At 59.3% G+C, this 23,308-nt stretch overlaps 1 protein-coding gene across 1 annotated transcript in view; it reads left to right on the forward strand.

Annotated features, from left to right (window-relative positions):
- The window catches only part of LOC144687508 (dynein axonemal heavy chain 3-like), a 706,779-nt gene that overhangs the window by 464,936 nt on the left and 218,535 nt on the right, over positions 1 to 23,308 (forward strand). Inside the window, exons 40-44 of the mRNA XM_078553740.1 lie at positions 14,688 to 14,872; positions 15,914 to 16,085; positions 16,902 to 17,035; positions 17,120 to 17,291; positions 20,869 to 21,072. Of these exons, the coding sequence (XP_078409866.1) occupies positions 14,688 to 14,872; positions 15,914 to 16,085; positions 16,902 to 17,035; positions 17,120 to 17,291; positions 20,869 to 21,072 (867 nt within the window). The remainder of the gene's footprint in view (positions 1 to 14,687; positions 14,873 to 15,913; positions 16,086 to 16,901; positions 17,036 to 17,119; positions 17,292 to 20,868; positions 21,073 to 23,308) is intronic.

The raw sequence follows: 23,308 nt of genomic DNA on the forward strand, positions 1-23,308 counted from the left end.
TGACGGGGTGTGTGGTTCACGGGTTGTGTGGGTGACGGGGTGTGTGGGTGACGGGGTGTGTGGGTGACGAGGTGTGTGGGTGACGGGGTGTGGGTGACGGGGGGTATGGGTGACGGGGGGTGTGGATGACGGGGGGTGAGTGAGGGGGGGGCGTGGGTGATGGGGACTGTGGGTGTCGAGATGTGTGGGTGACAGGATGTGTGGGTGACAGGATGTGTGGGTGACGGGGAGTGTGGGTGATGAGATGTGTGGGTGACGAGATGTGTGGCTGACAGGGGGTGTGGGTGACTGGGTTGTGGGTGACTGGGTTGTGGGTGAAGGGGGTGTGGATGACTGGGGGGTGTGAGTGACGGTGGGTGTGCGTGAAGGGGTTTGTGGGTGACAGGGGGTGTGTGACGGGGGTGTGGGTGACGGGGGGTGTGAGTGACGGGGTATGGGTGACGGGGACTGTGCGTGTCCAAATGTGTGGGTGACGGGATGTGTGGGTGACAGGGGGTGTGGGTGACGGGGGGTGTGGGAGACGGAGGTGTGGGTGATGGGGACTGTGGGTGACGAGATGTGTGGGTGACGGGGGGTGTGGGTGACGGGGTGTGTGGGTGATGGGGTGTGTGGGTGACGGGGTTTGGTGTGTGGGTGACGGAGGGTGTGGGTGACGAGATGTGTGGGTGACGGGGGGTGTGGGTGACGGGGGGCGTGGGTGACGGGGTGTGTGGGTGACGGGGTTTGGTGTGTGGGTGACGGAGGGTGTGGGTGACGGGGGGTGTGGGTGACGGGGTGGGGGTGGGTGTGGGTGACGGGGACTGTGGGTGTCGAGATGTGTGGGTGACGGGATGTGTGGGTGGCAGGGTGTGTAGGTGACGGGGGTGGGTGTGGGTGATGGGGCTGTGGGAGATGAGGGGTGTGGCTGACGGGGGGTGTGGGTGACGGGGGGTGTGGCTGACGGGGGGTGTGGGTGACGGGGTTTGTGAGTGACGGGGGCTGTGGGTGACGGTGGGTGAGTGAGGGGGGGCGTGGGTGACGGGCTGTGTGGGTGAAGAGGGGTGTGGGTGACGGGGTAATGGTTGTCGGGGGTGTGGGTGACGGGGGCATGGGTGACGGGGGTGTGGGTGACGGGGGGTGTGGGTGACGGGTGTATGGCTGACGGGGTGTGGGTGACGGGGGGGTGTGGGTGACAGGGGGTGGGTGAGGGGGGTGTGGGTGACAGGGGTGTGGGTGACAGGGGTGTGGGTGACGGGATGTGTGGGTGACGGGGGGTGTGGGTGACGGGGGTGTGGGTGACGGGGGTGCGGGTGACGGGGGTGCGGGTGACGGGGGTGCGGGTGACGGGATGTGTGGGTGACGGGGGGGCGTGGGTGACGGGGGTATGGGTGACGGGTGGTGTGGGTGACGGGGGGTGTGGGTGACGAGGGGTGTGGGTGACGGGGTGCGTGGTTGACGGGGGGTGTGGGTGACGGGGGGCATGGGTGACGGGGGTATGGGTGACGGGGGGTGTGGGTGACGGGGGTATGGGTGACGGGGGTGTGGGTGACGGGATGTGTGGATGACGGGGGGCAGGGGTGATGAGGGTATGGGTGACGGGGGTATGGGTGACGGGGGTTGTGGGTGACGGGGGTGTGGGTGGCGGGGGGTGTGGGTGGCGGGGTGTGTGGGTGACGGGAGGTGTGGGTGACTCTGGGTTTGGGTGACGGGGGGTGGGGGTGACGGGGGGTGTGGGTGACGGGGGGTGTGGGTGACGGGGGGTATGGGTGACGGGGTGTGTGGGTGACGGGGTGTGTGGGTGACGAGGGGTGGGGGTGACGGGGTGTGTGCGTGTCTTCGGGTGTGGGTGACGGGGGGTGTGGGTGACGGGGGGTATGGGTGACGGGGGGTGTGGGTGACGGGGGGTGTGGGTGACGGGGGGTGTGGGTGACGGGGTGTGTGGGTGACGAGGGGTGGGGGTGACGGGGTGTGTGCGTGTCGTCGGGTGTGGGTGACGGGGGGTGTGGGTGACGGGGGGTGTGGGTGACGTGGGCTGTGGGTGACGGGGGTGTGGGTGACGGGGGGGTGGGTGACGGGGGGTGTGGCTGACGGGGGGTGTGGGTGACGGGGGGTGTGGGTGACGGGGCGTGTGGGTGACGGGGGGTGTGGGTGACAGGAGGGTGGTTGATGGGGGTTGTGGGTGACGGGGGGTGTGTGTGATGCTGGGTTTGGGTGACGGGGTGTGTGGGTGACAGGGGGGTGAGTGAGGGGGGGTGTGGGTGACGGGATCTGTGTGTGACGGTGGGTGTGGGTGAAGGGGTTTGTGGGTGATGGGGGTGTGTGTGACGCTGTGTTTGGGTGAAGGGTGGTGGGTGAGGGGGGGCGTGGGTGGCGGGGGGTGTGGGTGACAGGGGGTGTGCGTTACTGGGGGTGTGGGTGACGCTGGGTTTGGGTGACGGGGGTGTGGGTGACGGGGTGTGTGGGTGACGGGGTGTGAGTGAGGGGGGGCGTGGGTGACGGGGTGTGTGGGTGACGAGGTCTGTTGGTGACCGGGGGTGTGGGTGACGGGGGGTGTGGGTGACCGGGTGTGTGGGTCAGGCGTGGTGTGTGTGACGGGCTGTGGGTGACGGGTGGTGTGGGTGACGGGGTGTGGGTGATGGGGTGTGGGTGACGGGGTGTGGGTGACGGAGGTTGTGGGTGACGGGGTGTGTGGTTCACGGGTGGTGTAGTGACGGGGTGTGTGATTCACGGGTGGTGTGGGTGACGGGGTGTGTGGGTGACGGGGTGTGTGGGTGACGGGGGGTGTGGGTGACGGGGGGTGTGGGTGACGGGGTGTGTGGGTGACGGGGTTTGGTGTGTGGGTGACGGAGAGTGTGGGTGACGGGGGGTGTGGGTGACGGGGTGGGGGTGGGTGTGGGTGACGGAGACTGTGGGTGTCGAGATGTGTGGGTGACGGGATGTGTGGGTGGCAGGGTGTGTAGGTGACGGGGGTGGGTGTGGGTGATGGGGCTGTGGGAGATGAGGGGTGTGGCTGACGGGGGGTGTGGGTGACGGGGGGTGTGGGTGACGGGGTTTGTGAGTGACGGGGGCTGTGGGTGACGGTGGGTGAGTGAGGGGGGGCGTGGGTGACGGGCTGTGTGGGTGAAGAGGGGTGTGGGTGACGGGGTAATGGGTGTCGGGGGTGTGGGTGACGGGGGCATGGGTGACAGGGGTGTGGGTGACGGGGGGTGTGGGTGACGGGTGTATGGCTGACGGGGTGTGGGTGACGGGTGTGGGTGACGTGGGGTGGGTGACGGGGGTGTGGGTGACGGGGGTGTGGGTGACGGGGTAATGGGTGTCGGGGGTGTGGGTGACGGGGGCATGGGTGACAGGGGTGTGGGTGACGGGGGGTGTGGGTGACGGGTGTATGGCTGACGGGGTGTGGGTGACGGGTGTGGGTGACGTGGGGTGGGTGACGGGGGTGTGGGTGACGGGGGTTTGGGTGACGGGGGTGTGGGTGACGGGATGTGTGGGTGACGGGTGGTGTGGGTGACGGGGGGCGTGGGTGCCAGGGGGCGTGGGTGACGGGGTGCGTGGTTGACGGGGGGTGTGGGTGACGGGGGGCATGGGTGACGGGGGTATGGGTGACGGGGGGTGTGGGTGACGGGGGTATGGGTGACGGGGGTGTGGGTGACGGGGGTGTGGGTGACGGGGGTGTGGGTGACGGGATGTGTGGGTGACGGGGGGCATGGGTGACGAGGGTATGGGTGACGGGGGTATGGGTGACGGGGCTATGGGTGACGGGGGTTGTGGGTGACGGGGCGTGTGGTTGACGGGGGTGTGGGTGACGGGGGGTGTGGATGACGGGGTGTGTGGGTGACGGGAGGTGTGGGTGACGCTGGGTTTGGGTGACGGGGTGTGTGGGTGACGGGGGGTGGGGGTGACGGGGGGTGTGGGTGACGGGGGGTGTGGGTGACGGGGGGTATGGGTGACGGGGGGTGTGGGTGACGGGGGGTGTGGGTGACGGGGTGTGTGGGTGACGAGGGGTGGGGGTGACGGGGTGTGTGCGTGTCGTCGGGTGTGGGTGACGGGGGGTGTGGGTGACGGGGGGTGTGGGTGACGTGGGCTGTGGGTGACGGGGGTGTGGGTGACGGGGGGGTGGGTGACGGGGGGTGTGGCTGACGGGGGGTGTGGGTGACGGGGGGTGTGGGTGACGGGGGGTGTGGGTGACGGGGGGTGTGGGTGACGGGGGGTGTGGGTGACAGGAGGGTGGTTGATGGGGGTTGTGGGTGACGGGGGGTGTGTGTGATGCTGGGTTTGGGTGACGGGGTGTGTGGGTGACGGGGGGGTGAGTGAGGGGGGGTGTGGGTGACGGGATCTGTGTGTGACGGTGGGTGTGGGTGAAGGGGTTTGTGGGTGAAGGGGTTTGTGGGTGATGGGGGTGTGTGTGACGCTGTGTTTGGGTGAAGGGTGGTGGGTGAGGGGGGGGCGTGGGTGGCGGGGGGTGTGGGTGACAGGGGGTGTGCGTTACTGGGGGTGTGGGTGACGCTGGGTTTGGGTGACGGGGGTGTGGGTGACGGGGTGTGTGGGTGACGGGGTGTGAGTGAGGGGGGGCGTGGGTGACGGGGTGTGTGGGTGACGAGGTCTGTTGGTGACCGGGGGTGTGGGTGACGGGGGGTGTGGGTGACCGGGTGTGTGGGTCAGGCGTGGTGTGTGTGACGGGCTGTGGGTGACGGGTGGTGTGGGTGACGGGGTGTGGGTGATGGGGTGTGGGTGACGGGGTGTGGGTGACGGAGGTTGTGGGTGACGGGGTGTGTGGTTCACGGGTGGTGTAGTGACGGGGTGTGTGGTTCACGGGTTGTGTGGGTGACGGGGTGTGTGGGTGACGGGGTGTGTGGGTGACGAGGTGTGTGGGTGACGGGGTGTGGGTGACGGGGGGTATGGGTGACGGGGGGTGTGGATGACGGGGGGTGAGTGAGGGGGGGGCGTGGGTGATGGGGACTGTGGGTGTCGAGATGTGTGGGTGACAGGATGTGTGGGTGACAGGATGTGTGGGTGACGGGGAGTGTGGGTGATGAGATGTGTGGGTGACGAGATGTGTGGCTGACAGGGGGTGTGGGTGACTGGGTTGTGGGTGACTGGGTTGTGGGTGAAGGGGGTGTGGATGACTGGGGGGTGTGAGTGACGGTGGGTGTGCGTGAAGGGGTTTGTGGGTGACAGGGGGTGTGTGACGGGGGTGTGGGTGACGGGGGGTGTGAGTGACGGGGTATGGGTGACGGGGACTGTGCGTGTCCAAATGTGTGGGTGACGGGATGTGTGGGTGACAGGGGGTGTGGGTGACGGGGGGTGTGGGAGACGGAGGTGTGGGTGATGGGGACTGTGGGTGACGAGATGTGTGGGTGACGGGGGGTGTGGGTGACGGGGTGTGTGGGTGATGGGGTGTGTGGGTGACGGGGTTTGGTGTGTGGGTGACGGAGGGTGTGGGTGACGAGATGTGTGGGTGACGGGGGGTGTGGGTGACGGGGGGCGTGGGTGACGGGGTGTGTGGGTGACGGGGTTTGGTGTGTGGGTGACGGAGGGTGTGGGTGACGGGGGGTGTGGGTGACGGGGTGGGGGTGGGTGTGGGTGACGGGGACTGTGGGTGTCGAGATGTGTGGGTGACGGGATGTGTGGGTGGCAGGGTGTGTAGGTGACGGGGGTGGGTGTGGGTGATGGGGCTGTGGGAGATGAGGGGTGTGGCTGACGGGGGGTGTGGGTGACGGGGGGTGTGGCTGACGGGGGGTGTGGGTGACGGGGTTTGTGAGTGACGGGGGCTGTGGGTGACGGTGGGTGAGTGAGGGGGGGCGTGGGTGACGGGCTGTGTGGGTGAAGAGGGGTGTGGGTGACGGGGTAATGGTTGTCGGGGGTGTGGGTGACGGGGGCATGGGTGACGGGGGTGTGGGTGACGGGGGGTGTGGGTGACGGGTGTATGGCTGACGGGGTGTGGGTGACGGGGGGGTGTGGGTGACAGGGGGTGGGTGAGGGGGGTGTGGGTGACAGGGGTGTGGGTGACAGGGGTGTGGGTGACGGGATGTGTGGGTGACGGGGGGTGTGGGTGACGGGGGTGTGGGTGACGGGGGTGCGGGTGACGGGGGTGCGGGTGACGGGGGTGCGGGTGACGGGATGTGTGGGTGACGGGGGGGCGTGGGTGACGGGGGTATGGGTGACGGGTGGTGTGGGTGACGGGGGGTGTGGGTGACGAGGGGTGTGGGTGACGGGGTGCGTGGTTGACGGGGGGTGTGGGTGACGGGGGGCATGGGTGACGGGGGTATGGGTGACGGGGGGTGTGGGTGACGGGGGTATGGGTGACGGGGGTGTGGGTGACGGGATGTGTGGATGACGGGGGGCAGGGGTGATGAGGGTATGGGTGACGGGGGTATGGGTGACGGGGGTTGTGGGTGACGGGGGTGTGGGTGGCGGGGGGTGTGGGTGGCGGGGTGTGTGGGTGACGGGAGGTGTGGGTGACTCTGGGTTTGGGTGACGGGGGGTGGGGGTGACGGGGGGTGTGGGTGACGGGGGGTGTGGGTGACGGGGGGTATGGGTGACGGGGTGTGTGGGTGACGGGGTGTGTGGGTGACGAGGGGTGGGGGTGACGGGGTGTGTGCGTGTCTTCGGGTGTGGGTGACGGGGGGTGTGGGTGACCGGGGGTGTGGGTGACGGGGGGTGTGGGTGACCGGGTGTGTGGGTCAGGCGTGGTGTGTGTGACGGGCTGTGGGTGACGGGTGGTGTGGGTGACGGGGTGTGGGTGATGGGGTGTGGGTTATGGGGTGTGGGTGGCGGAGGTTGTGGGTGACGGGGTGTGTGGTTCACGGGTGGTGTGGGTGACGGGGTGTGTGGGTGACGGGGTGTGTGCTTCACGGGTGGTGTGGGTGACGGGGTGTGTGGGTGACGTGGTGTGTGGGTGACGGGGGGTGTGGGTGACGGGGGGTGTGGGTGACGGGTGGTGTGGGTGACGGGGGGTGTGGGTGACAGGAGGGTGGTTGATGGGGGTTGTGGGTGACGGGGGGTGTGTGTGATGCTGGGTTTGGGTGACGGGGTGTGTGGGTGACGGGGGGGTGAGTGAGGGGGGGTGTGGGTGACGGGATCTGTGTGTGACGGTGGGTGTGGGTGAAGGGGTTTGTGGGTGAAGGGGTTTGTGGGTGATGGGGGTGTGTGTGACGCTGTGTTTGGGTGAAGGGTGGTGGGTGAGGGGGGGGCGTGGGTGGCGGGGGGTGTGGGTGACAGGGGGTGTGCGTTACTGGGGGTGTGGGTGACGCTGGGTTTGGGTGACGGGGGTGTGGGTGACGGGGTGTGTGGGTGACGGGGTGTGAGTGAGGGGGGGCGTGGGTGACGGGGTGTGTGGGTGACGAGGTCTGTTGGTGACCGGGGGTGTGGGTGACGGGGGGTGTGGGTGACCGGGTGTGTGGGTCAGGCGTGGTGTGTGTGACGGGCTGTGGGTGACGGGTGGTGTGGGTGACGGGGTGTGGGTGATGGGGTGTGGGTGACGGGGTGTGGGTGACGGAGGTTGTGGGTGACGGGGTGTGTGGTTCACGGGTGGTGTAGTGACGGGGTGTGTGGTTCACGGGTGGTGTGGGTGACGGGGTGTGTGGGTGACGGGGTGTGTGGGTGACGAGGTGTGTGGGTGACGGGGTGTGGGTGACGGGGGGTATGGGTGACGGGGGGTGTGGATGACGGGGGGTGAGTGAGGGGGGGGCGTGGGTGATGGGGACTGTGGGTGTCGAGATGTGTGGGTGACAGGATGTGTGGGTGACAGGATGTGTGGGTGACGGGGAGTGTGGGTGATGAGATGTGTGGGTGACGAGATGTGTGGCTGACAGGGGGTGTGGATGACTGGGTTGTGGGTGACTGGGTTGTGGGTGAAGGGGGTGTGGATGACTGGGGGGTGTGAGTGACGGTGGGTGTGCGTGAAGGGGTTTGTGGGTGACAGGGGGTGTGTGACGGGGGTGTGGGTGACGGGGGGTGTGAGTGACGGGGTATGGGTGACGGGGACTGTGCGTGTCCAAATGTGTGGGTGACGGGATGTGTGGGTGACAGGGGGTGTGGGTGACGGGGGGTGTGGGAGACGGAGGTGTGGGTGATGGGGACTGTGGGTGACGAGATGTGTGGATGACGGGGGGTGTGGGTGACGGGGTGTGTGGGTGATGGGGTGTGTGGGTGACGGGGTTTGGTGTGTGGGTGACGGAGGGTGTGGGTGACGAGATGTGTGGGTGACGGGGGGTGTGGGTGACGGGGGGCGTGGGTGACGGGGTGTGTGGGTGACGGGGTTTGGTGTGTGGGTGACGGAGGGTGTGGGTGACGGGGGGTGTGGGTGACGGGGTGGGGGTGGGTGTGGGTGACGGGGACTGTGGGTGTCGAGATGTGTGGGTGACGGGATGTGTGGGTGGCAGGGTGTGTAGGTGACGGGGGTGGGTGTGGGTGATGGGGCTGTGGGAGATGAGGGGTGTGGCTGACGGGGGGTGTGGGTGACGGGGGGTGTGGCTGACGGGGGGTGTGGGTGACGGGGTTTGTGAGTGACGGGGGCTGTGGGTGACGGTGGGTGAGTGAGGGGGGGCGTGGGTGACGGGCTGTGTGGGTGAAGAGGGGTGTGGGTGACGGGGTAATGGTTGTCGGGGGTGTGGGTGACGGGGGCATGGGTGACGGGGGTGTGGGTGACGGGGGGTGTGGGTGACGGGTGTATGGCTGACGGGGTGTGGGTGACGGGGGGGTGTGGGTGACAGGGGGTGGGTGAGGGGGGTGTGGGTGACAGGGGTGTGGGTGACAGGGGTGTGGGTGACGGGATGTGTGGGTGACGGGGGGTGTGGGTGACGGGGGTGTGGGTGACGGGGGTGCGGGTGACGGGGGTGCGGGTGACGGGATGTGTGGGTGACGGGGGGGCGTGGGTGACGGGGGTATGGGTGACGGGTGGTGTGGGTGACGGGGGGTGTGGGTGACGAGGGGTGTGGGTGACGGGGTGCGTGGTTGACGGGGGGTGTGGGTGACGGGGGGCATGGGTGACGGGGGTATGGGTGACGGGGGTGTGGGTGACGGGATGTGTGGATGACGGGGGGCAGGGGTGATGAGGGTATGGGTGACGGGGGTATGGGTGACGGGGGTTGTGGGTGACGGGGGTGTGGGTGGCGGGGGGTGTGGGTGGCGGGGTGTGTGGGTGACGGGAGGTGTGGGTGACTCTGGGTTTGGGTGACGGGGGGTGGGGGTGACGGGGGGTGTGGGTGACGGGGGGTGTGGGTGACGGGGGGTATGGGTGACGGGGTGTGTGGGTGACGGGGTGTGTGGGTGACGAGGGGTGGGGGTGACGGGGTGTGTGCGTGTCTTCGGGTGTGGGTGACGGGGGGTGTGGGTGACCGGGGGTGTGGGTGACGGGGGGTGTGGGTGACCGGGTGTGTGGGTCAGGCGTGGTGTGTGTGACGGGCTGTGGGTGACGGGTGGTGTGGGTGACGGGGTGTGGGTGATGGGGTGTGGGTTATGGGGTGTGGGTGGCGGAGGTTGTGGGTGACGGGGTGTGTGGTTCACGGGTGGTGTGGGTGACGGGGTGTGTGGGTGACGGGGTGTGTGCTTCACGGGTGGTGTGGGTGACGGGGTGTGTGGGTGACGTGGTGTGTGGGTGACGGGGTGTGGGTGACGGGGTGTGTGGTTCACGGGTGGTGTGGGTGCCGCGGCTGCCGGGCGTCTGGTGTGAGTGTGTGTTTCCTCTTTCAGATTGTTGCCCCCAATCGGGGAGTGTGGGTGACGTGGGCTGTGGGTGACGCGAGGTGTGGTTGACGGGGATGTGGGTGACGGGGGGTGTGGGTGACGGGGGGTGTGGGTGACGGGGGGTGTGCGTGAAGGGGTTTGTGGGTGACAAGGTGTGTGTGTGACGGGGAAGTGTGTGACGGGGGTGTGGGTGAAGCTGTGTTTGGGTGACGGAGGTGTGGGTGAGGGGGGGCGTGGGTGACGGGGTGTGTGGGTGATGGTGGGTGTGGGTGACGGCGGCTGTGGGAGACGGAGGGTTTGTGTGACGGGGTTGTGGGTGATGGGTGGTGTGGGAAACGGGGTGTGCGGGTGACGGGATGTGTGGGTGACGGGGGTTGGGTGAGGGGGGCGTGGGTGACGGCGGTTTGTGAGTGGCAGGGGTTTATGGGTGACTGTGGGTGTGGGTGACGAGATGTGTGGGTGATGGGATGTGTGGGTGACAGGGTGTGTGAGTGACGGGGGGTGTGGGTGACGGGGTGTGTGAGTGACGGTGGGTGTGGGTGACGAGACGTGTGGGTGAGGGAGGGTGTGGGTGATGGGGTGTGCGGGTGATGGGGGGGTGGGTGAGGGGGGCGTGGGTGACGGGGTGTGTGGGTGACGGGGTGGGTGGTGGACAGGGGTGTGGGTGACGGGGTGTGTGGGTGACGGGATGTGTGGGTGACGAGATGTGTGGGTGACAGGGGGTGTGGGTGACGGGATGTGTGGGTGACGGGATGTGTGGGTGACAGGGGGTGTGGGTGACGGGGGGTGTGGGTGACGGGGGGTGTGGGTGACGGAGGTGTGGGTGATGGGGACTGTGGATGACGAGATGTATGGGTGACGGGATGTGTGGGTGACAGGGGATGTGGGTGACGGGGGGTGTGGGTGACTGAGGTGTGGGTGATGGGGACTGTGGGTGACGAGATGTGTGGGTGACGAGACGTGTGGGTGACGGTGGGTTTGGGTGATGTGGGGTGTGGGTGACGGTTGAGTGGGTGTCGGGGGTGTGGGTGACGGGCGGTGTGGGTGCCGGTGGGTGTGGGTGACACTGGGCTTGGGTGATGGGCTGTGTGGTGCATGGGGGTGTGGGTGACGGGGCGTATGGGTGACAGGGGGAGTGGGTGACTGGGGTGTGGGTGAAGGGGTTTGTGGGTAACAGGGGGTATGTGTGACGGGTGGTGTGGGTGACTGGGGTGTGGGTGAAGGGGTTAGTGGGTGACGGGGGGTGTGGGTGACTAGGGGATGTGGTTGACTGGGGTGTGCGTGAAGGGGTTTGTGGGTGACGGAGTGTGTGTGACAGGGGAGTGTGTGACGGGGGAGTGTGTGACGGGGGTGTGGGTGACAGGGGGTGTGGGTAACGGTGTGTGTAGGTGACGGGGGGGTGTGTGTGACACTGGGTTTGGGTGACGGCGGGTGTGGCAGACAGGGGGTGTGGGAGACAGGGGGTGTGGGAGATGGGGGGTGTAGGTGACAGGAGTGTGGGTGACGGGGGGTGTGGGTGACGGGGGTGTGGGTGACGGGGGTGTGGGTGATGGTGGCTGTGGGAGACGGGGGTTGTGGGTGACGGGGGCTGTGGGTGATGGGGGGTGTGGGTGACGGGGGCTGTGGGTGACGGGGGCTGTGGGTGACGGGGGCTGTGGGTGACGGGGGTGTGGGTGATGGTGGCTGTGGGAGACGGGGGTTGTGGGTGACAGGGGGTGTGGGTGACGGGGGGTGTGGATGACGGGGGGTGAGTGAGGGGGGGGCATTGGTGATGGGGACTGTGGGTGTCGAGATGTGTGGGTGACAGGATGTGTGGGTGACGGGGAGTGTGGGTGACGGGGAGTGTGGGTGATGAGATGTGTGGGTGACGAGATGTGTTGGTGACGGGGTGTGGGTGACTGGATTGTGGGTGAAGGTGTTAGTGGGTGACGGGGAGTGTGGGTGACGAGATGTGTGGGTGACAGGGGGTGTGGGTGACTGGGTTGTGGGTGAAGGGGTTAGTGGGTGACGGGGGGTGTGGGTGACGAGATGTGTGGTTGACGGGGGTGTGGGTGACGGGGGGTGTGGGTGACGGGGGTTGTGGGTGACGGGGGGTGTGCGTGAAGGGGTTTGTGGGTGACAAGGTGTGTGTGTGATGGGGAAGTGTGTGACGGGGGTGTGGGTGAAGCTGTGTTTGGGTGACGGAGGTGTGGGTGAGGGGGGGCGTGGGTGACGGGGTGTGTGGGTGATGGTGGGTGTGGGTGACGGCGGCTGTGGGAGACGGAGGGTTTGTGTGACGGGGTTGTGGGTGATGGGTGGTGTGGGAAACGGGGTGTGCGGGTGACGGGATGTGTGGGTGACGGGGGTTGGGTGAGGGGGGCGTGGGTGACGGCGGTTTGTGGGTGGCAGGGGTTTGTGGGTGACTGTGGGTGTGGGTGACGAGATGTGTGGGTGATGGGATGTGTGGGTGACAGGGTGTGTGAGTGACGGGGGGTGTGGGTGACGGGGTGTGTGAGTGACGGTGGGTGTGGGTGACGAGACGTGTGGGTGAGGGAGGGTGTGGGTGACGGGGTGTGCGGGTGATGGGGGGGTGGGTGAGGGGGGCGTGGGTGACGGGGTGTGTGGGTGACGGGGTGGGTGGTGGACAGGGGTGTGGGTGACGGGGTGTGTGGGTGACGGGATGTGTGGGTGACGAGATGTGTGGGTGACAGGGGGTGTGGGTGACGGGATGTGTGGGTGACGGGATGTGTGGGTGACAGGGGGTGTGGGTGACGGGGGGTGTGGGTGACGGGGGGTGTGGGTGACGGAGGTGTGGGTGATGGGGACTGTGGATGACGAGATGTATGGGTGACGGGATGTGTGGGTGACAGGGGATGTGGGTGACGGGGGGTGTGGGTGACTGAGGTGTGGGTGATGGGGACTGTGGGTGACGAGATGTGTGGGTGACGAGACGTGTGGGTGACGGTGGGTTTGGGTGATGTGGGGTGTGGGTGACGGTTGAGTGGGTGTCGGGGGTGTGGGTGACGGGCGGTGTGGGTGCCGGTGGGTGTGGGTGACACTGGGCTTGGGTGATGGGCTGTGTGGTGCATGGGGGTGTGGGTGACGGGGCGTATGGGTGACAGGGGGAGTGGGTGACTGGGGTGTGGGTGAAGGGGTTTGTGGGTAACAGGGGGTATGTGTGACGGGTGGTGTGGGTGACTGGGGTGTGGGTGAAGGGGTTAGTGGGTGACGGGGGGTGTGGGTGACTAGGGGATGTGGTTGACTGGGGTGTGCGTGAAGGGGTTTGTGGGTGACGGAGTGTGTGTGACAGGGGAGTGTGTGACGGGGGAGTGTGTGACGGGGGTGTGGGTGACAGGGGGTGTGGGTAACGGTGTGTGTAGGTGACGGGGGGGTGTGTGTGACACTGGGTTTGGGTGACGGCGGGTGTGGCAGACAGGGGGTGTGGGAGACAGGGGGTGTGGGAGATGGGGGGTGTAGGTGACAGGAGTGTGGGTGACGGGGGGTGTGGGTGACGGGGGTGTGGGTGACGGGGGTGTGGGTGATGGTGGCTGTGGGAGACGGGGGTTGTGGGTGACGGGGGCTGTGGGTGATGGGGGGTGTGGGTGACGGGGGCTGTGGGTGACGGGGGCTGTGGGTGACGGGGGCTGTGGGTGACGGGGGTGTGGGTGATGGTGGCTGTGGGAGACGGGGGTTGTGGGTGACAGGGGGTGTGGGTGACGGGGGGTGTGGATGACGGGGGGTGAGTGAGGGGGGTCGTTGGTGATGGGGACTGTGGGTGTCGAGATGTGTGGGTGACAGGATGTGTGGGTGACGGGGAGTGTGGGTGACGGGGAGTGTGGGTGATGAGATGTGTGGGTGACGAGATGTGTGGGTGACGGGGTGTGGGTGACTGGATTGTGGGTGAAGGTGTTAGTGGGTGACGGGGGGTGTGGGTGACGAGATGTGTGGGTGACAGGGGGTGTGGGTGACTGGGTTGTGGGTGAAGGGGTTAGTGGGTGACGGGAGGTGTGAGTGACTGGGTTGTGGGTGAAGGGGTTAGTGGGTGACGGGGGGTGTGGGTGACGAGATGTGTGGGTGACTGGGTTGTGGGTGAAGGGGTTAGTGGGTGACGGGGGGTGTGAGTGACTGGGTTGTGGGTGAAGGGGTTTGTGGGTGACGGGGTGTGGGTGACGTGGGGTGTGGGTGACGGGGTGTGTGGGTCACGGGTGGTGTGTGTGACGGGGTGTGGGTGACAGGTAGTGTGGGTGACGCGGTGTGGGTGACAGGGTGTGGGTGACGGGGTGTGTGGTTCACGGGTGGTGTGGGTGACGGATGGTGTGGGTGACGGGGTGTGGGTGACGGAGGGTGTGGGTGATGGGGTGTGGGTGACGGGGGTGTGGGTGACGCGGTGTGGGTGACGCGGTGTGGGTGACAGGGTGTGGGTGACGGGTTGTGGGTGACGGGGTGTGGGTGACGGAGGGTGTGGGTGACGGGGGTGTGGGTGACGGCGGTGTGGGTGACGGGGGTGTGGGTGACGGGGGTGTGGGTGACGGAGGGTGTGGGTGACGGGGGTGTGGTGATGGGGTGTGTGGTTCATGGGTGGTGTGGGTGACGGATGGTGTGGGTGACGGGGTGTGGGTGATGGGGGGTGTGGGTGACGGGGGTGTGGGTGACGGGGTGTGTGGTTCACGGATGGTGTGGGTGACGGGGGTTTGGGTGACGGGGGGTGTGGGTGACGGGGTGTGTGGGAGACGGGGTGTGGGTGACGGGGTGTGTGGGTGACGGGGTGTGTGGGTGACGGGGTGTGTGGGTGACGGGTGGTGTGTGTGTGACGGGGTGTGTGGGTGACGGGGTGTGGGTGACGGGGGGTGTGGGTGACGGGGTGTGGGTGACGGGGGGGTGTGGGTGACGGGGGTGTGGGTGACGGGGTGTGGGTGATGGGGGGTGTGGGTGACGGGGGGTGTGGGTGACGGGGGGTGTGGGTGACGGGGGGTGTGGGTGACGGGGGGTGTGGGTGCCGCGGCTGCCTGGTGACTGGTGTGAGTGTGCGTTTCCTCTTTCAGATTGTTGCCCCCAAACAGCGAAAGTTGATGGAAGCAGAGGCGGAACTAATAATCCAAATGGAGAAACTGAACAAGAAGAGGTATGAGCTGAAGGAGATCCGGACAAAACTAGAGCTCCTCGAGAAGCAACTCGCACAAAAACTCACCAAAAAGAAACAGCTGGAAGAGAGCATCAAACTGACACAGTGAGTCCCCTTCATTTCTTAATATCATGCACTATATACCACGGTCGAGAACCATTAACCTGTACCATCTCTGTGTGTGTGTCAACTTCAAGAAATAGGTTCAAGCAGCTGTGCTTCCCCTGAGTCTATTCACCAGACTGTGACAAATTCTAATTCATTATTATCCCATCATTTGAAAACACTAAATTGTACTGTGCCTTCTAGTGACCAAACTTCTCATTATCTTCAGAAGGAGCTGTGCTGTCAGTGGCTCAGTGGATAGCAGTCCCTCTCAGTCAGTCTGCTTCAGCCCAGAGTCTTGAGTCAAGAATCTAGGCTGACTCTCCGGTGTAGTACTGGGGGAATGCCACATTGTATGAAACATTTAACCAAAATTCTCTACTTTCTCCTGTGGTTGGGGCAGGGGGGTGTTGTTTGTGGGCTATTGCTGTGTGTTTCCTACATTACAACAGTGATTACTTTTCAGAAGTATTTCATAAACTGTAAAGCACTTTGGGACACACTGTGGTTATGACAGGTTCTTAATAAATGCATATTTAGTTTACCAGAGTTCTGAGCTGGGGTTCTAACATTCACTGAGCAGGACTGTTGGGAATGGGATTTGAATACCTCTACCTTCAGGCTCAGGGGCTGTAATATCACTACAAACCCCGAGGCTTGCTCTGCCTTTGCACTGACATACAGAGGTCTGCGAATCTCCTGCATGACAAATGGATGCCTTTAGCTGTCCTGTTCCAAAATCTAGAATCCCCATCCTAACATCAACCAGAACACCCCAACCCCCACCCAAATAAAATGTCCCAGTTACACAATCTATGGAAGCTTATAACAAGCAAATGCACAAGATCTTAATAATGGAGAGCTCCATGATTGTCATGTGGGTGTCGAAGGGGCAGGGTGGGCTTCAGAGCTGGGAGAGGGATAGGGGGTAGTGCTGTCAGAAACACAGGGTCCAGAATGGGTTCGATCAGCATCTTGCCGTCTTCTTTGGGTCATTTTGAGGTTTTGCTTGTATCACTCCTCACAAAGCCCTGTTTTCAGGTTGAAGCTGGAACGTGCTGAGAAGCTCATCAATGGCCTGGGAGGTGAGAAAGAACGTTGGACAAATATTTCAGAACATCTGGAAACTACGTACCAGAACATTATTGGTGATGTGTTAGTAAGCTCCAGTGTGGTAGCTTATCTCGGTCCCTTCACCCCAGAATTCCGGCAGGTGAGGCACACTGGCAAGATATTTAATTTCATCAGAAATGTTTAATCTAATTCGGCGTGTGGCTGAAAACAGAATAAAGAATAATGTTTGGTTTCTATTTACTATTATATCTGTGGAATATAATTCCTGCTTTAATATCCTTACGATCAGTCTAATCCAATCATTTCAGAAGCTGAGACACAGCATCTTACAGAACTGAGTACATTGGACCCATTCCATCCCTGCCAGTCTGACCAGTGGACGTTGGGACACACAGCAGTCTGCACACAGTATTTCCATAACTTGGAGAGTGGTGTGAGGGAATGGTCACTCAGTATCCCTTTCCAGAATAATTGGGAACTGCACCAGTCAGGGTCTCAGTAGCTGCTTCTGTATCAGGAGCACAAATGTCCGTGAAGCATATACTCCCTCAGCTTCCATTGCTGTTTCTGAAAGGCCTGGCGATAATTGAACACGGCTATGCCCCTGGTGAGATCTGTGTCACCAAGAGGAAACCCCCATTGTCCTGGGGAGGAAGATGCAGCCGTGGTGAAGCGGGACCTCCTCCCTCGGGGTCCTGGATCCTGGGGAAGGGCCACCGCTAACCTCTCCAATGCCTGATTGGCCTGTAACACTGCTGGGCCTTCCCATGGGAGGCAGCGCAGGTCTCTCCAGCTGGCAGCAGAGACACCCATCACCTCCATAAAATCCCCCTTTGGTATGTATATGACACATGGGGATTTGTTATTACTAAGCACAGGTTTCTCTGTTTTAGCTGCAGGAGCTGCATCGTGCAAAGGTTTCATCTTTTGGGTTGATATTGTTCTTCTTTTGCAGAATGTGTTGGGAGAATGGTTGAGTATGTGTATGCAGAAACAGATCCCAGTCTCCAGTGTCTTCTCCCTGTTGAATACATTGGGGGACCCTGTGAACATCATGGAGTGGCAATTGCATGGACTACCACGGGACACGTAAGCATTTCTTTCCAAAGGTTCTGGCAGGAATGTGAGAATTCAATGGCTCAAATATCTCAAACAATTTTCCTGTCCACTCAGATTTTCAGTGGATAACGCCATCATCGTCACCTCGGCCCAGCGTTGGCCACTCATGATTGACCCTCAGGGTCAGGCTAACAAGTGGGTCAAAAACATGGAGAAATCCAACAAGCTTCACGTCAGCAAACTTACTGAGTCTGACTGTATCCGCACCCTGGGGAACTGCATTCAGGTAACATTCCTGTAAACTCTTGTCTGAATAATCCCCTTACAATTCAGTCCATCACCACATCTAAGAAACATATGTCTGTGGGGAGAGGAGTGGTCAAGGTCATTCTCCCATCACTAACTGACCCCTGGTGTGGCCTTGGGGGGGTGGGGGGGGGGGGGTGGATAATTCAAAAATATTTCAGTATATCATAACAAAATAATATCAGAGTACCCATGTTACCCGATCTCTGGATTAACAATAAACCATGAACCCTAACCCTATTCCTTATCCTACCATAACTTAGCAATTGAGAGTGAATACCACACTGACAGAACATGAATCAGTTTAAAGGTTCTGAATCATGTTTGTTAAGCAAAATTAGACAAAGCACAAACAGCATATTTATTTAGATTACAATGCTTCACTTAATTTAGTGTCAGCTTCAAAAAATGTCTTAACTGTTCTTTTCAGTACATTTGGAATATATATCCACAATGAGCAAGCGATCATTTGTCATGCAGACACACCGACCCCAGCTTCAACATCAAAGTGTCCCACTGCCAGTCCCATCATAACAGAAAAACTCATCACAAAGAATAGTGCATTGAGAATTAGTATTTAATTGATAAAGCTGTATAAAACTCAGCAATCAGTGAAATCATTTTGATTCCTGGTTGTTGTAACCGCTTGTGTCTCACAGTCATGGTGCATTCTGGGTTTCACAAGGGCAGGCTGAAAATGACAATGCCCATGGTGTATTTTAATCACACGATTCTGTCTCTGATGGCCTTAAGGGTAACAAAACATTGACTTCCATATTATCAGCTCAACCCCCAAGGTGTGTACCTGATGGCATCAATTGACCAAATGATTAGCGAACTACAGAGAACTGTATTTGTTTATTCTTTCATGGGATGTGGGTGTCGCTGGGAAGGCCAGCGTTTGTTGCCCATCCCTAATTGCCCTTGAACTGAGTGGCTTGCTAGGCCATTTCAGAGGGCAGTTCAGAGTCAACCACATTACAGTGGGTATGGAGTCACCTGTAGGCCAGACCAGGTAAGGACGGCAGATTTCCTTCCCTAAAGGATATTAGTGAACCAGATAGATTTTTACTTCGATCAATGATAGCTTCAGTAATGGTGACCATGAAGCTATCTTCCAATTCCAGATTTTATTAATCAAATTTAAATTACAACAACTGCCGTGACCCTGGGCATTAGCCTGGGCCTCTAGATTACTAGTCCAGTGACATTACCAATACACTGCTGTGGACAATGGGGAATAACTGATGTCACATTTCACACTGGTACAATAGCAAAGGCTATTTTCATCACAGATTCAAGGTCAATTGTTGCTGAAGAGGCGGCTCTATGCTCTACCTCATAACCAGAAGCTGCTCAATGCTGACCCTGCATGTAAAAATTTATATTAAGCTTTATAAAGCCTTTCACCTTGGAGCCCTGGCAAAACCAATGTCAATGGGAATCAGAGGAAAACTCTCCACTGGTTAGAGTCATACCTAGCACAAAGGAAGATGGTTGTGGTTGTTGGGGGTCAATCATTTCAGCCCCAGGACATCACTGCATGAGTTCCTCAGGATAGTGTCCTCGGCCCAACCATCTTCAGCTGCTTCATCAATGATCTTCTTTCCATCAGAAGGTCAGAAGTGGCGATGTTCGCTGATGATTGCACAATGTTCAGCACCACTTGTGACTCCTCAGATACTGAAGCAGTTCATGTCCAAATGCAGCAAGACCCGGACAATATCCAGGCTTGGGCTGACAAGTGGCAAGTAACATTCGTACAACACAAGTACCAGGCAATGACCAACAAGATAGAACCTAACCATCTTCCCTTGACATTCAATGGCATTACCATCACTGAATCCCCTACTATCAACATATTGAGAGTTACCATTGACCTGAAGATAACTGGACCAGTCATAAAAATATTATCGCTACAAGAGCGGGTCAGAGGCTGCGAAATCTGTGGAGAGTAACTCACCTCCTGGCTCCCCAAAGCCAGTCCACCATCTACAAAGCACAGGTCACGAGTGTGATGGAATACTCCCCACTTGCCTGGATGAGTGAAGCTCCAACAACACTCAAGAAGCTTGACACCGTCCTGCTTGATCAGTGCCCCATTCACTACCATAAACATTCACTCCTTTCACCAGCGGCTGCAAGTTCCCCTCCAAGTCACTCACCATCCTGACTTAGAAATATATCGTCATTCCTTCACTGTCACTGGGTCAAAATCCTGGAACTCCCTCACTAACTGCACTGTAAGTGTACCTTCAGCACATGGACTGCAGCGGTTCAAGAAGGCAGATCACCACCACCTTCCCAAGGGCAACTAGGGATGAGCAATAAATGCTAACCATCCCATGAAAGAATGAAGAAAAGTCTCAACAGTACAAAAATAATTTTCTCAGATAATAATGTGTGTAAATAACGCACTAAAATTAACACCAATCAGGATAGATCTTTTCCTTGCACAATGGTGTGAAATAGGTTCTAGCGCATTGGCAACTCATTTTCTATCTTTCCCCATTTTATCCCTATAACAAATTAATGAGTTGTTTGCTGAGGGTAATCAATTGTAGATTGATGTGATTGAAAGACACAATAAACAAATCAAAGGGAGATGGGCTGGAGATGTAAAAATCTTGGGATATAGAAGTATCCCATTGGACATCACAGCTTAGTGTCTGTCCCAGCTGAAGGATGTTAAACTTCAAAGTCAGTATCAGACCTCCAAATCTCTCTAAAGCAGAAGTAATAAAACACCATCAATTAATCATACTGTTTTTACCAAATTTCCCACTGACTCCATATGAAGACTTGCATTCATTAAACAGATAAGGAGAGTTCACAATCAGCACTAAGCAAGCTCAAAAAAGTCAAACATGAAATCCTTTCTGTTCAACTCCAGATATCAAGAAACAACTATTACAAAAGCAAAAATCAAATCAAACAACTTTCAGACTTTTTGCTGCCATTTTGCTCTCCTCCCTTAGATGGGCGCATGCAGCTACTACTAACACTCAGAATATAAGCACATTACAAATTGCACAAACATACCTGGTAAATCAGCCAGAAATGCCAGCTGGCAGCTTTACCACACAAGCCTTTCACTCTCTCCACCCTAGGGCTTGGATTTTGTTTCAATTCCAACGATTGGGAATTTCACATGGACTTTGCATGTTGAGGTGTTCCAGCTCCTGTTCACACTAAGCTTTTCCTGGTTATGAATGTAGAGTTCCCTCTGCTCTGCTCTGACAACCCCCAACCTTAATCGTTGACCTGAAATTAAAACAGCATCCACCATCGCAGAGTGAGAAATGTGACATGTTTCATTCCCTTGCATCCATACCAGCTCTATCTATAGACCGTTGAACATGGGGTCAATTGATGCCACATTTGTGTGTTCTGATTAGATATACACACCCTGAGAACTGAGTTGAAATCATGAAAATCATATTTGTGCTGCTTTCATGGTCATCCGATCAGAACGAAACAGGCACGATACCCCAGCCAGACAGCCTTCTGCTTACTAACATTCCCCAGTGTCTAAATTGTGCATTTCTATCTTCTAGTTTGGAAATCCAGTTCTAATTGAAAATCTTTCAGAAGAGCTTGATCCCATTCTGGAGCCATTGCTGCTGAAGCAAACATTCAAACAAAGAGGGATGGATTACATTCGCCTCGGAGAGACCAGCGTACAATATTCTAGAGATTTCAAGCTCTACATGACCACCCGGCTTCGAAACCCTCATTACCTCCCAGAGGTTTCAGTCAAGGTAGCCCTGCTAATGTGTTAATGTCAGGCAGGAGCAGCCATAGTTGGTTTGGTGCTGAATACAAGCTGGTGTGCTAATGGACTTCACCACTGGAGGGAGCTCTCACCAAAATGGTGAATCCCTCATATCAGCCATGTTGGCTCTGAAGACACCAAAGAGAAATGGAGCACAAGTAGGAGTGAGAAAATGAGGAGTGAGTCTTCCTGTGTCACTGGTGGAGATTGATGGTGGCCAGTGTGCACATCACCCTGTCTGCTCGCTTAGTTGGTGACAGTTTGTGACAGTATGTGGACATATACGCACAACCACATGTCAGTACCTGTGACATCATGTATACCATAGGAACTGGTTCAGCTCTGCTGTTGGCCTTTATTTCAAGGGGGATGGAGTACAAATGGAGGGAAGTCTTTGTACAACTGTACAGGGCATTGGTGAGACCACACCTAGAATACTGTGAACAGCTTTGGTCTCCTTAAGGAAAGATGTATTTGCATTTGAAGCAGTTCAGGGAAGGTTCACCCAGCTGATTCCTGGGATAAGGGGTTGTGTTATATAGAAAGGCTGAGTAGATTGAGCCTAAACTCATTGGAGTTTAGAAGACTGAGCAGTGATCTTATTGAAACATATAAAATTCTGAGAGGGCTTGAGGAGATGCTGAGAGGAAATTTCCTCTCATGGGGGAATCTAGAACTAGGAGTCACAGTTTAAAAAAAGGGGGGGCTCCTATTTAAGATGGAGATGAAGGGGAATTTTTTCCCTCAGAGGGTTGTTAGTCTTTGGAATTCTCTTTCCCAGAGAGCAGTGGAGGTTGGGTCACTTCAATTTATTGAAGGCTGAGTTTTTTGATTTACAAGGCAGTCGAGGGCTATGGGGGACAGGCAGGAATCAAGGTCATGATCAGATCAGCCATGGTCCTATTGAATGGAGGGGCAGGCTCGAGGGGCGTGAACAGTCCCGCGGGTCCCCGAGGGTCCCCGAGGGGGTGAGGGGCCCCGCGGGTCCCCGAGGGGGTGAGGGGCCCCGCGGGTTCCCGAGGCTTGTGTCGAGTTGAGGGTAAGGAAGACACTACTTTTTTATGGCACTTGCTGCCATAGAGCAGGTACATTTAAAGGTCCAACCACTTAGAGAAACCAGGGAGACGTGTGTAGGATGGGGAGGTGGGGCAGGTTGTTGAACAGTCAGTGGGGGGTGTCAGATCCTCAGTGGGGGTGGGGTTGTGTGTTCAGTTGGAGGGGGCTCTGGTGCTCAGTGAGGGGGGGGTTATGTCATCAGATGGTTAGTGGGGGTATAGTTCGGGATGGGGGGGCTAGTCAGGGGGGTGTGGTTAGTGGAGTGGATGGGGGTAGTCGGGGGGAATCAGGAGGGTGGGAGGGGTGTCTGGCGGGTGGGTTCGGGCGAGTCAGTGCTCTTGTTACTGTTATGAACACAGCCGATATTAATAGCTGCACAAACCATATCCCAGAGGGAAGCTCAGTTTAGGGGCCACCCCCTCTTGTTGTATTCTGAAAAATGAGAAGATGACAGTCTCAGCAGTAAGTCTAGTGACACTACTGGGATTTTTAAACATTAGAATTAAATTTTTATTAACAAGATTATTGACAAGAATATTAAGCACACAAGATTACAGTTACACAATTAAGGTTAGTCTTACAAAACATTCCCCAAAAAGACTCTTTACTTGGTCAAACCCACCAGTAGACACCCCGTTGCAACACTCCATTATAGATGTTAACTATGAAAAAATGCAGTAATGTTACACAAGGCAAACTGCTGTAGATGCAACAAAGGCATACCACATCCACTTTGCGCTGGAATCCATTTCAGAATAAAACTGCCTATTGCAGCCCAAGGCCTGAATTTTGCCCTTGGCGGATATGCACGATTGGCGTGCCCTGGGATCATGCAGGAATCAGGGCATCTTCCACAATAGGCCCCCAGCCGCCACTTCACACTCGTTGGCTAATTAAGGCCCATCCAGCGTGAAACTTGTCTACCCAATGGTCAGGAATGGCCGGGCAGGCGCTGGGTCCAATGGCAACCCATTGGTTTAAAAACGACACAGGCAGCAGCCTGAAGGCTGCCAGGGAAGAACATATCTGCAGCGTTCTGAACCACAACGTTATGGCATCACATGCGGCTGGAGACGCCAGCCAGGAGGGCAGGTCACCGCCCCCCCAACCCGCCCCACCACCACCCCTCCTCCCCCCAGCCCCGGTTTTTGGACGAGTGCCTCGTA

This window comes from Cetorhinus maximus, chromosome 12, assembly GCF_964194155.1.
Source record: "Cetorhinus maximus chromosome 12, sCetMax3.hap1.1, whole genome shotgun sequence".
Lineage (NCBI taxonomy): Eukaryota > Metazoa > Chordata > Chondrichthyes > Lamniformes > Cetorhinidae > Cetorhinus > Cetorhinus maximus.